Genomic DNA, 13,779 nt, shown 5'->3' with positions numbered 1-13,779 from the left:
ATCATTCTGAACAGCTACAATTAGTGTCAGCTCGAATGTAAAACGTTCTGAGAGAGCTTCTTTGCTGAAGAGCACGAATAACCTTCTGCATGTTTGCGCACGATAGACAGATGAACTAGAACTCGGCGGCCATATTAGATGTATCGGCCACACCATCCTTACATAGGCTGATGTGTTCACATCGCCCGCACATAGCTAACACCAAGAAGAGCCCATCAAATGTAACACAAATGTCGCCTAATCGGGCACAGCACTGGCATGAAATTAATTCAAGTGGTTTGAGTGATTATTTCCTCAAGCAACATCACGTGAGCCACAAAAACGCGCAATAGAAAATGCGGCCATGCTGAGAAATTCAAACCAAATTTGCGATTCCGTAAAGGCTTCTTCTTCGAGATGCATGAGAAAATGCGACATCAGAGCGAAAATAATAAAATGAAAATAAAAATAACCGAAATGAATACAAAGCCTCAGAATTTCTTATTAGCTTCATTATAATTGCCAACGCATTCAAGCTGCTGATTTGCTTCCCAAAGTGGAAACTCACAAGCATGGTTGCTGAAAATGCGGTCCGTGAAATATCTGTCGGAATGCTAGCATATGTGCCCTAGCAACCAGCGTGCACCCAAGGACGCGCTTGATAGGCTCCTTCGACGCGAAGACGTCGTGACGTCACGCCTATCAACGGCAGAGAGCAGCGCGAGCGCGGCCTCAACTGTGCTCATCCCTCGTGTGCTGAAGGCATTCTTTTTTTTTTCTCTCTCTATTTGTGGGCGCGCAGACAGGGGCGCGCACTGTCCGGAAGGCAGACTCATACGTTACCTGTAAAAAGTTGCTTTTCCTGAGTTCGGGAATGGTGATCCTGCCACTCCACGACCTATTTACACAGTAGAATATCCTAGCGATCACCTGAAAAGGGACGAAAATACTCAAGATTATGTATTAATTAAACACACCTGTATCGAGTACACATTCAAGCAACACTGCATGCAGTTTACGCTGCTCGCTGCCACAAAGCAATCACGCTATGCCACCATTAGTTCAGTTCAGTTCAGGCGTTCAGTCGTGTCCGACTCTTCGTGACCCTATGGACCATGTCACGCCACGCTTTCCGGTCTCTCACTATCTTCTTAACATCACATAGCTTCATCTGCAATGCCTCGAGAATGCCATCTAACCATCGCGTTCGCTGCCTACCCCTTCTCCGGCGACCCTCAACCTTTCCCAACATCAAATCTTTCTCCAGCGACTCCTCTCTTCTCATCAGATGACCAAAGTAGCTGAGCTTTAACTTTAGAATTTGACCCTCCAATGAGCAGTCAGGGTTTATGGTCGACAATATCGACTGATTTGATCTTCTGGCAGTCCAAGGAACTCTTAAGAGTCTTCGCCAGCACAACAATTCAAACGCGTCAATTCTTCGGCGGTCAGCCTTTTTCACAGTCCAACTCTCGCATCCATACATCACAACTGGAAAGACCATAGCACGGGTTATACGGATCTTGGTTGGCAGACTAATGTCTCTGCTCTTTACTAGGCGGTCAAGGCTAACCATTGCTCTCTTTCCCAGAAGCAGGCGTCTCCTAATTTCATGGCTGCAGTCTCCTTCTGAGGTAATCTTGGCGCCCAAGAACAGAAAATCTGTCACAGCTTCCACTTCTTGCCCATTGATGCTCCAGGACTTGATAGGGCAAGACGCCATGATCTTCGTCTTTTTAATGTTCAGTTTAAGCCCAAACTTCTCACACTCTTCTTGTACGCGCATCAGAAGTCTCTTGAGTTCCACTTCACTTTCTGCCATTAAAGTGGTATCATCTGCATATCTAAGGTTGTTGATACGTTTTCCAGCAATCTTCACTCCAGCTGAAGACTCGTCCAGACCGGCCTTCCTCATGATGCACTCTGCATATAGGTTAAATAGGCAGGGCGACAGTATGCAGCCTTGCCTCACCACCACCATTGCATGCCACCATTGCATGCATGCAATTGTATACAGTGACGTAATGCGCACGCAACCCATTATGCAACCTTTAAACAGTCGCACGGGAATGTCTCCCGGTACCGTTACTGCCATCCTCCTAACTTCCTGCATACGCAGATTTATGGCCCTTGTGGGTTTATAAGAAGACGGCAGTCCTGCTTTGCATGATGCATGTATTGAAGGAGCGGCAGAGTCAGAGCTCATTATGAGCTTTGACGTGCAATCAGTGTCGTGGCATCAGTGCCTTGTAGTAGCATGCAACCGTGGCAGCATGCTAAGAACTTCTGTCTTCTAATATAATTTATCTTAAAGGTCCACGTAACCATGGCTACAGTAAGGCATTCCTGCAATCCGTCCTCATCGCAACGGAGCCGCTAGCATTAGCCGAACCGCCCCCAGCCAAGTCTAATTAAAAACCGAGTCACTGCCGAGTAATTAACGCGCAACACGAATATCTTCATGCAGAAACATTAATAAATGCCCTTTTATTTTTTTCGCTGTTTACGCGTAGCTTCTCTCTGGTCAGTGTGTTGGACATCACAGGGAGGAAATTGCTGAGGGACGGGAAAGCTTCCCAGTTTGTTATACGCGAGTGTTTCGTAACAGTGAACATGTTGGAATTTCTAACGCAGCCAGCGCTTTTTTCTTGAGCCAAGTTAAACAGATGAACAAATATTGTAGCTCTGTCTTTAAAATGACATATTCATGAAATATATTTCCGAAAATATTCATGCTACCTGGCTTTCTTGTAGGCCTAGTAGCGTTGACACCACCTGAAGAGTGATGTGAGCTTCCTTCGTCACCATTTCAGACGTTCAAGTCCCTGTCGAGCTCTTCACTACATGCTACCTACAGCTGCAGCTCGGCTACAAGCTTTACAGCAGCGAATCCACCAACCTAGCAGCTGTTGACAACCACAAGCGGATGCTTCAGCGAACACTTTCAAGCATCACTACAACATAGGAAGTCCTAAGTACAAATAGAATATTTTCCAGGAGCAAACTGTCAGCCGATGCGACGGCAATTACTGCACAAGTAGCCGTAACTGCGTAATTAGTTAGATGATTCGACGTTTTTACAACCGTTTCGCTATCACATTCTGATGGTTAGTTCAAATTGGGGGCTGTATACGGACAAGACGATGCCATAACATTTTTTGAAAGTTAGAAGGCAATATATAAATGTCTGAAACGCGAAGAAATCCGGCGCGTTTTCCCGCACGAACGCGGAACTGTTTATTGCGCATGAGGTGCGCAAGATGCATGATGAAAGCGCAACATCCGCTGACGACGTGTTTCGATTCCATCGGCGCCCATCTCTAACTGCGTGCGTTAGCTGCGTACAACGTCGTCGGGCATGTTTTGTCGTTTCAGCGCTTGCCGCAAACAATGAGATAGTAGTAAACATCATGCGCGGTCGCTATTTCTGAGAACGAGGAAGCGAAAGAAGGTGCTTGGCACAAAGCAGAGGAGGCAGTTCGAATTTGGCGCCGTAACCGTAGCAACAAGAGGTCGACGGACGTTGCGTTTGCACCAAGCTTCCTGCTTACCGCATGAACTAATTTCCCTTTCTGCGCGAAAAAAAAAAAAAAAAAAAAACGCCGGATTTCCACTTGCAAAAGAGCTTTCCATAGCGACTTTTATCTCCCTTTCGGAAACTTCTTATATGGCATCATCATTGTTCACGGCTTCGAAATTCCAATTGACACCATGAACAGAGCTAATTAATAATAATAATACTACCACTACTACTACTACTACTACTACTACTAATATTAATAATAATAATAATAATAATAATAATAATAATAATAATAATAATAATAATAATAATAATAATAATAATAATAATAATAATAATAATAATAATAATAATAATAATAAGGATGTACTGCGCAAAATTCGCTTAGAACTTCAAAACGGGCGGGCCCGTCAAATCCAACGTGAGGCTTTTTGGACTTGGCCCAAAAATGAAAACAATTCAAATGCAATATGGTATTCAGATATATACAGATACTGATGCACCTGAAGGAAATTAATCAGGGTCGTATTTAAGGGATATCAACAGAACACAACATTGTAGGCGGTTTACTGAAGATCATTAAAAAACTAAATAATAACATTATATAAAATTAAATTAATTAAAGTTTAATAAGCGGAAATTTATTAATCGTCTATCCCGTTAGGATTATGTTTATAGTAACTGATATCCGTCCTGGCCGACAGGTTGTTGTTTTTTTTTTTTTTTGTCCTGAAAAGATTTTCTTTCCGTTTCAAGTTCAATAGTTTAAAAGTTTTGTCTGCGTTGAAACACCCGGCATAAGTGATGTTGAGAAAATTGCCGACACTGAAACGGAGGAGAAAAAGACACGCTAGTCTAACCACACTTACCGTGTTGATATACCTCGAGTGGAACTCGACGGCTTCTTTGAGAAAGGTGAGTCCCGGGTGAGTGTCTATCACATCCTATGAATGAGAAACAACCGAAGCATGTCAGCACTGACACGCTAGAGAATTGTCACTTCGCCCATCCCACCGCTAAGTTTTGTTTCTTTAATTTTGTCTCTTTCTCTGCCTAACTGTGTTCTTTGCCTCATTTGCTGTCGTTTCACTGGCATACGGAGCGCGCATGTAGACTGTCGGCAGAAAAGCGCCGTCGGTATGACAGGCAAAGGATTGCATTAAGCAGCCACGCGAAGGTAACTGGCGAAAGGACAGAAAAACAGCTATGGCCGCAATGGCTCGAGGCATTTCGTCACACCAGCTCCTTTCGTTTTTAATTTTAGCTATGTGAACAAAATCTTTCTCCCGTTTTTCTTTCTTCTTCCTTTTTATCTTCAGCATGAGATGTGTTCTTAGGACCATAAAGTAAATGTAGCGTAATTCGAGTGGTCAACCAGTTAAAGAGAAAATAAAACACGCAAGACACCGAGTTAAGCAAAAGGGGGATCAGTTCATTTCAGAAGTGTATATGCGAGTGTTTGGAGCCGCATAAACAAGTTATACGTGTCCAGAGAGAAAACCCTGAGAGTACAAAGACAGCTCTTGTACGGAGCACGTTCTTCATTGAACGTGCGTAATTGAGCGGCTCCGTCTGTGCGTTCATTTTAAACAGTTTGTAAACATTTACAATGCAACATTTATACAAGCCCCTGCCCTACACTATTAGCTGTTGTATGCAAACGCCACGTAATTCTATGACCATCATCTGGTTTTCTTTAACGCAACTGGAAACAATGAAAATTAAGTGGAAATAGAGCTGAACCCGTTCGTATTTCGCTAATAGGTTAAAATAGGCGGCCGCGTATGGCTAGTCTGCAACGTCGTTGATATGTATTCCCATTATAATAAATAGAGTAGGAAACAAAAATCAATGTGGCATGTTGCAGTACCCACCCAGACGTCAGTTATCGCAATGTGAGAAATGCTGTCCATGTATGTATGTACGTACCTACGTATGTATGTATGTATGTATGTATGTATGTATGTACGTATGTATGTATGTATGTATGTATGTATGTATGTATGTATGTATGTATGTATGTATGTATGTATGTATGTATGTATGTATGTATGTATGTATGTATGTATGTATGTATGTATGTATGTATGTATGTATGTATGTATGTATGTATGTATGTATGTATGTATGTATGTATGTATGTATGTATGTATGTATGTATGTATGTATGTATGTATGTATGTATGTATGTATGTATGTATGTATGTATGTATGTATGTATGTATGTATGTATGTATGTATGTATGTATGTATGTATGTATGTGTGTGTGTGTGTATGCATGTATGTATGTATGTGAAACTCGCAGATGCAGAGGCCCGCTACAAGATGAGCACGAATCCAACTACGATACTCCAGCGTGCTCCGTTTACATCTGTACGCGCATCTGCAAAATGTGCATTTGTTTAGGAGAGCTCGACTCAGCAGCAACCTTGCTGGGCTATGAACGCGTGCGGCTTCGTTTCTCAATGACCGGTGCACACAGCGGCAACGCCATACGGAAGGTCACTGCACAGTAGCACAGGAGTAAAAACAGGACTCGAGCGATGCGTGCCGTCACTCGCCAGCTGCGCAAGCTGCGGGCTCCGAGCCCGTTCAAAAATATCTCCCGACTAGAGGCCTCCGCTGTCGTGCAGTTTGTCCCAGAACGAGGCCCCGAAGAAAAAAGAGCTCATCCGTAATAAGTCTACGGCTGGTGTGCACATATGTGAGTTTGGGCGCGGATACGTTGTTCACAACAGCCTTTCCCAGGCCGTTGAACATTGATTTAGTGCTTTGCATAGTAATATTTAGACTTACCGCCCTAATTTGCCTGCATATTTCGCTAATTATAATTTATAATTCGTCACATAAGCTACTTAGCAAGGCAGCGTCGTCAGTTAATCCCAGATTACTGGGCAAGAGATCGTGCCCCGGTGCCTAACGACGTTTCTTATGAAAATTTTATTACTTCAGTTATAGCGAAGAGCAGTTGCTGTGCAGTCAATATAGCTTTCTTTCTGCAATTTCCAATATCGCTCACCTGAACCCTAATTTCCCAACAGCTGAATTACTTCTCACGTTTACAGTATAGAGCTTAAACTTTATCAAATGACAGCATGTTAATGCTGTATGGACGTACCCCGTAACACTAAATCTTTATGCTTCAGAATTCTACTCCTCTGAGTAGCCGAGAACTGACTCCAATGTCAGGCGTCGGAGCGGAAAATGTTTCGTGGGCCTTACTCTACAGCAATGGAGCACTATCAATATTTTTCGATCGCCGGTTTTAAAGCCACCTCAACAAAACTTCCACCCTGTGTCCATTTTAGCAATGGGATACCCGGTATGGCGTTAGCAATCAACATGCGGAGCCTTCAAGTCTGCTAAGACAATGATTTGGTACTCCCCCGCTGTACATTGTTAACATTACTGAAAGGTGTACACGAACCCGCAATACTTGGGCGTATGCGCCACTATGTCTGTCATTTTGAACACGGCACCATCTGCGGCATCCTTTGTGAACATTAAGAAATCAGTACAGAACACCTTTTGCAACCGTATGGCACATTTCCAAAGCAGTTGATCTCGACACAACGCGCATCCGTAAGTACACGCAAACATGTTTTGGTAATGCTGGGAAGTGACCTGTTGCAAACAGTTGCAGGTTATACCTGGAACGTCATGTGGCAAGCTGCGTGGCGCCATGTGACTCTAAGCAGAGTAACTAAATAAAAAAAAATTTCGTTGCGGACGCCTCGGCGTTATTCAAGAGCTCTTCTGAGCACAAGGTTTTGTTTCCTTGACGCTTTAATGTGGCTAAACTCGGCCTATCCTTATTCTTGTGACATATTACAGAGAAGAAATAAATGACAAACCTGTTCAACCGCTTCAGTCATTAAGGTTGGGTACAACAATGGCACAAAAATTGCATAATCAGTCATCTACGATGATTATTTTTTCCCCGTGCAGCCTTCCCACGTTCCTCACAAAAATATAAATATTTTATTTGTTTCCTCACTGGGCAGTAAGCTGGGACTGAGAGGGTTAAACGTGAAAGGCCTTGTCCACTATATGAGCTGTGACGTTCGGGCAGTACGCTGACCGCGATCCGCTGCGTACACCTGCGACACCCACCTGCATCATGGAGATAAAGTCCTCGGGCACCAGGTAGTTCCTCGTCCCCTTGCTGAGGATCTTGACGAACCACGTTGGCTCGTCGCGGCCCCCGGACACTATCCTGCAAGACGACAGCACATGCGCACACGTGCACGCTGAGCAAGGCGCCACCTATTTGTACAGCTAAGGACGCCGCTGTCTGCAACCCGCAGATTTTCTCGTCCGTTGTGTCTAAAATTGAATATATCTATTTAAAGCAAAACTAATCCTAGGGCCGGCAGGCTCCAAAAAGACCGCGAGCTTTTATTTTACTCAATTTCTGTCTACTACTGTGGAGTGGCTTTGCTCGAATCTAAGCTTTCTGCAGGAGCACAAGATCTTCGTTTTATTTTTTGTTTATTTTTTCTTTTTTGTTCCAAACGGATTCTTTGCACCATTAGCCATCAAAAGGAGCAGCCACCACGCCTGTGCACTGGCGCCCCGGAACACCTTGGCCTCGCGGTACAGGACCAATGAAAAAAAAAAAAAAAGAAAAAAAGGAAACTGCACTATTATAAACTGCATCGTCAGTATTCAGACAAGATGATAAGTGCGTGTCTGGCGCAAAATGTGAAAAAAAAAGGCTGGCAACGGCTGTTAGGGCACCCCTGTGTGAAATGAAGGTCACTATCTCCTTCCTCCTTATTCGCTCCCCGGCGACGTTCAGTACTACCTGCCTTCAGACCTACGTCAACCTGCACAGCAAATTCTGCAAAGGTTTTAGGGCTACTGCTTCAAAGTATCTCGAGTTATTCGTACAATGGAAAGATCGACTTCCGCTCTCGCCCATTTCGCCTCTTAAACGTGGAAAGGAAAGGAGAAAGAGAGAGAAATAGAGAGCAGCCGTCTGTAGCGAAGAACCACGGACCACGGTGCACGCTATATCCAGAGCAGGAGCAGCAGCCCTTCGTCACTTTTCTTTACACACCTATTCTCTTTTCTTTTTCCCAAGCACAGAACGAAGCAGCCTGCTCCTACCTACTTTTCTTCTGTTTTCGTTCGCTCTTTCTCATTTTTCTTCTCTGCGCTTCGCCGCGCCTACAAGACGCAAAACTACAAGACATCAGAACAAAAGAATCCGCTCCAAACACTATCCTGAACGGAACCTGAAAATAGAACTAGGCGAAGTACAGTGTTTACCTTCGATTTAGGAAAGCGAAGTGAGGGAAGGGTTTGGCCGTGGAAGCACTGTTGGCCAAACGGGTTCGCACGGCAGAAGGGTCGTTATGGGCCAGCACTGCCTTCTTTTCGACTCGAGGCGCTCTTGCGTAGGCATGCGCCTACGTGCAGGCTTTTACTTTACTCGATTATATATGGAGGCCGAGACGGTCTTCTCTCTTCACTCTCCACATTGCGCAAATATTTTTAACGAAGCTCTGTTACGGGCATTTACTGAAAAACTGAAAAACAAACCGATGCTAAGAATATCCCCATGACCTCAGCTTTGGCGTAAAGAAGTCAGAATAGTATCTGTATCGAAAGCCTGTGCCAGGCGTGGAGTCTCAGTGAACATGTCTACACACATCTAGTACTCCAAAAAAAAAAGAAAAAAAAACAACGCCGGACCGTACACAAACATATTTGCAACCGTTGGATGACACGTAGTTATAACTATCGACGTTGTCGAGACCGACCTCCTGTCCGAGAGAGGCGTGATCCGGCGATGTGGGCTCAAAGTGCCACGTAAATGAACCGCACAGCGCAATCCACTCCCATTCGTAGCTGAACGAAGGATATTTAGAATGGCGAAAATGAAGACAAGTTCAGCTGCCGTTTTCTTTCAGCTGTGCTGAAGCTAACTCATCAAGCTTCTGCACAGTAGCGCAGTACATCTTGCACGTGGCAACAACTCATTGCTATGACTAATCAGTACACTTTCAAAGTACCCCTCAATATTGTGAACAAAACTTTTCTTTCATCCATCAGGAAAAAATGTTTTGCTTTTTCTTTTTTATATGTGCGCTCTGAATCGATACTGAATTGCCGTACGCATGACTAGCACAACTCACCTCTTCCAGAAGTCGATGAAGGTATCGATGGTGACGTAACTCCTGGTTTCGCCGCCACAGGCGGAGAATAGCGGCATCTTCCAGTACAGCGGCACTCCGCACGCCTGTGGAGTAGATGCAACATGACGTCATCAGTGCACGTGTCAGCGACTAGTCAAGGCCCTCTACCAAAGCAGGTAAGAATGTAAACCACACTGATAGACGCAAAGACGAATGGCCGAACGCGTTATGAATAGATCAGCCACCAAAGGGCCTTATAAGTGACGGACTTTTTATGTACAGAACTGTATACGTTGAATAACAAATGCCGCATTTTCGACGGACCCTTGATTTCTGTCTGCCCATTGGTCCGTTCCGCCGTTGATATCACTGTCGGTGGATGAACTTTTTGCTGGCTATGAATTCTGACGTCATTGGTAGCATCTTCCAGTGGTAAAGTGACGAAATAATGAGTTGGAGAGCCCACGTATAACGAACCTGACGGTGACGCGGAAAGCGTCCGTCGACTCGTGTTATTGCAGCCAAAAAATACAGTCAGGAAAAAAAAAAATGTGACGCTTATTTCTTTAAAGGGTCATTCTGTGCGTCTTTTTCTCCGAAGCAGACCCTACCAAGCCGACTTGTAATCTGTCCACCGCAATCATGGACAACCTGGTACGCTTCACCTCTGTGTAAAGCGCTCGCATGGCACATTGGGCGCTGAAAAAAAACGACCCTCATCACACATCGTAGGTTCTTGAAACATATCTGCGAGAATGTAGAGGCGCATAGATCTAAAGAAGGCTCTGAAAAATGGCAGTTCACCCGAAAACCATCATCTACTGTCATTTTTCCTTGTTTAACGCACTGCTCTACCGCTCAACACAGGAGTGGCGCGATGTGGCAGTTAGAGATACTATATAGGCTCTGGAAGGATGTGTTGTCGGGCTAACTGGCGCAATATTTCAGACATTATAGTTGCGCGAAAAAGACACACAAAAGACAGGGTACATACCCTGCCTGGTGTGTTTTTTTCGCGCAATTATCATGTCTGATATATAGGCGCTAGGGGTATAGTAACTCTACTATATACCTATTAATTCTAGCGGCAGGAGCGCAGATGCCGAGGATGCGATTGGGCAAGCGACGTATGCCACGTGACATGGTAAGCCAAAAGCCATTGTTTGCGACTGGTATTCAAACTTCTCAAAGCGTTGTAACGGCCGTACTTCTGCAGTCGTTTCGTTATCAACGCTGCTCGTCTCGCATTTACCACGTACGGTTTTGCTTCTACTTATCACGAAATTTCCGGAGTCCTCCACTACGGCGTCTCTCATAGCCTGAGTTGCTTTGAGACAACCCCAAAAACCAACCAACCAACTTTACACGCTTCGCCGAGTCGGTAACGGCACACAGGCATGCACGGATTGAACATGTAGTCTGCCGGGACGCGCGTGTCAGACTATAGCTTGAACTGCAACTGCAGTTTCAATGGCGCCTTTTTTATAGCTTTTTTAGAATGTATTTCTGCGAATTTTTTTCTTTTTGCACGGGGAGACTGCAAGAGCTGGGACACGCTTCTGAATCTCTGCGCTGGTAGACAGCACGCTTCTTCGACTGCAGGGGCGAGTTCATAGCGCTTCCTCGTTCGTTATAATAAAGTAGTGCGGCACTGTTGTTTGTTTTATCTCATATGCAGTGCCGTAGCACTAATGCATATTAGTTCCACCACCGTTCGTTATAACGAACGTTCGTTATAACTGTGTCCGGTATAAGTGGGCACGACTCTAGTTACAAAATATCTCTACTCTTGAGGGAAGCAGGCGAATATGCATCGCCAGCACAAACCCTGCACGGCCCCATCTCCGCACACCTGAACTTCCTAGTGTTGATTAAAGCTGTGCGGATAGCGGGATAACAATGCTGTCAGGGCCATATTAACACTTAAGTTTCTTGCCTTCCAGCCTTTTTCGCCATATAGATTTATAGGTCTGCGTAAGCGATTCAGGTGCACTCTGGCGCGCGTCGTCTGCCGATGCGAATGCTCTCTTTTCTGCAGGCCCTAGAGCCCCGTCAACTCTCCCGGACAGGCGACTTACACCCACTGCCCCGACAAAACCTCACCCTGGTGATGGCGGCGAAGTTTGTCCTGGTGGCCCTGCCGTCCCTGAGGGCTGCGAAGGCGGCCTTCACCTTAGTCAGGTGCGCATCCAGCTGCGTGGGCGTCATGGGCTTGCCGAGTGGGTAGTAGAAGCGAGGGATGCAGCTCGCCTGCTTGGTCGACGAGCGGACCACGCGCTTCAACGACGCCGTCTGGGACTCCACGAAAGCCTTCTCGTGCTGACTCTGTCGGATCGAGAGAAGGGAAGAGTGGTTAGGGCTACGAATGACATCGCTGGTTCGAATTGCGCTCACGGACCAAGGACGAGACAAATAGAGTTACTATCGAACTTCCTTCGTCATGTCGTTTGCCTCATGAGTATATAGTTCACATCATACTGCCGAGGAACAAAGTGCCCGAAGTGCCCTAAGTACACCAAGGACATCCGGATTCTTAGTACAGAAAGCATCAGTATAAACACATGCGTGAGCCTATAGAGTATCGATCGATCATCAGTCCATCGATACAACGCTCGTTAGCATTTGACTGTGAAGAGTGCTCGTTGGCGCCTTGGCCTCGGGGAGACGAGAGCTCCTTTATTACCCTTTTAGATAGCTCAATTGGTATCATGCACCGCACAATTTTGCATTGAGGACGGGGAACGTATACAGCGGCCCATCGCGGACTGCCGTAATTTTAACCGTTCGAATCGAACGGATGGACCGATTAGATACGCATTGGACGTTGCTGCACCCGCCAACAGGCTGCATCGGGCGGCAGTGCTACCGAAATTTTGTCATACGAGGGTACAAGCAAGAACGGCATCTGACAATCTTTTGTAGACCTAACACACTGACCGCTTCTCCGCATCACAGACAATGACCGCGAAGTAACACGAATACTGAGTTACTGATCTTTTGCATTTCCGTCTATAGAACGCAGTGCCTCATTCCGCCACGCCCTACAACAGGTTATTCCCTCCTTCTGCGCGACTGTCAGACTACGGAAGGAGCAAATAAACAACATGGCTATAACAGAAACAGCGGTTCACCGAAAAAAAAGGAAAGAAACAACTCTTTTTTTTCTCCCACCACGGCCACCGGAAGGGCAGAACTAGGCCCGTGCGCGTAAAAACACGCGGTGGCGTCGGCGGCGGCCAGGCCTGGCCTTGGGGGCCTTCGACTGCTCTGCATGCCTGTACGGGAGAGACCTAGAATAACCACGTCGGGCGCCCGCAGAGCGGTGGGGGCCTTCCCGATGAGTCGCGCGAAAGTCGCACACGAACAAGGCGAGTGTGCCGGTCGGAAGAAAATATATCAGCGCGTCTTTCTTACTTTTCCTCCTTTAACAGTTACGAATATGAGTCGAGTACTCATATCGTAGGTAGGTAGCTTTTTTAATGTGAATGAGGCATATTGCCTGCTTTATCATGTTTTTGTTTTTGTTTTTTCATCAAATATTACGCGATTCTGAACTTTCGAATGTGCGAAAGCTTTCATCGTTCGTGATAGTGACCTCCGCGCTCCTTCCTCTCCACATACCTTCAATTCAACAAGTTTTACTCACTAAGACACATGCCCGCCATTTTGGCAGGTGCTATCGGTGCTTTTTTGAGTTTCCCTTTCTTGCGTACCATTGTTCCCCGCTTGAATCGGCTTTAGGACAATGTTTTACGATTCCTCTTCTTTGCATTTGATTGTATGCGTGAATAAGCCACCGCGAGGACTGGCCTGTTCATGCGACCCAAAGGCGCACGCGCTGTTTCGGCCTTGACTGGGACGCTAGATCTCCCTTCGAGCGGCCGTGGTTCTGCACAAGGACACCGATGGGACACTAATTCCTTATCCCACAAAACGATGAGAATACCCCAATTATAAAAATCGCTATTCGAAATGCTGAGATGCCGCAACCAGTGACGAACAGCGAGGCGGCTTGGTATAGAGCAGGAATTAAATAACATTATTTTATAAATGCGTCCATAGATTCAGCTGTGCGGAGGGCTTGAATCGACTGGAATCCGCCCAGAACTTGGCGTACCGTGTACACGCTTCTT

At 45.6% G+C, this 13,779-nt stretch overlaps 1 protein-coding gene across 3 annotated transcripts in view; it reads right to left on the bottom strand.

Moving 5' to 3' along the window:
• Window positions 1-13,779, bottom strand: part of LOC146199912 (serine/threonine-protein phosphatase 2A regulatory subunit B'' subunit beta-like) — a 48,486-nt gene that overhangs the window by 14,290 nt on the left and 20,417 nt on the right. For all 3 annotated transcript variants that reach the window (XM_084595290.1, XM_084595291.1, XM_084595292.1), the window contains exons 2-6: window positions 11,750-11,971; window positions 9,647-9,750; window positions 7,617-7,719; window positions 4,372-4,446; window positions 823-909 (exon numbers count right to left, since the gene is read on the bottom strand). In XM_084595290.1, coding sequence (XP_084451416.1) covers window positions 823-909; window positions 4,372-4,446; window positions 7,617-7,719; window positions 9,647-9,750; window positions 11,750-11,971 — 591 coding nt within the window. The remainder of the gene's footprint in view (window positions 1-822; window positions 910-4,371; window positions 4,447-7,616; window positions 7,720-9,646; window positions 9,751-11,749; window positions 11,972-13,779) is intronic.

The sequence above is a fragment of the Amblyomma maculatum genome, chromosome 2, assembly GCF_055883805.1.
Source record: "Amblyomma maculatum isolate TAMU_Amacu chromosome 2, ASM5588380v1, whole genome shotgun sequence".
Classification (NCBI taxonomy): Eukaryota; Metazoa; Arthropoda; class Arachnida; order Ixodida; family Ixodidae; genus Amblyomma; species Amblyomma maculatum.
This window is presented reverse-complemented; position numbering and strand designations above follow the sequence as displayed.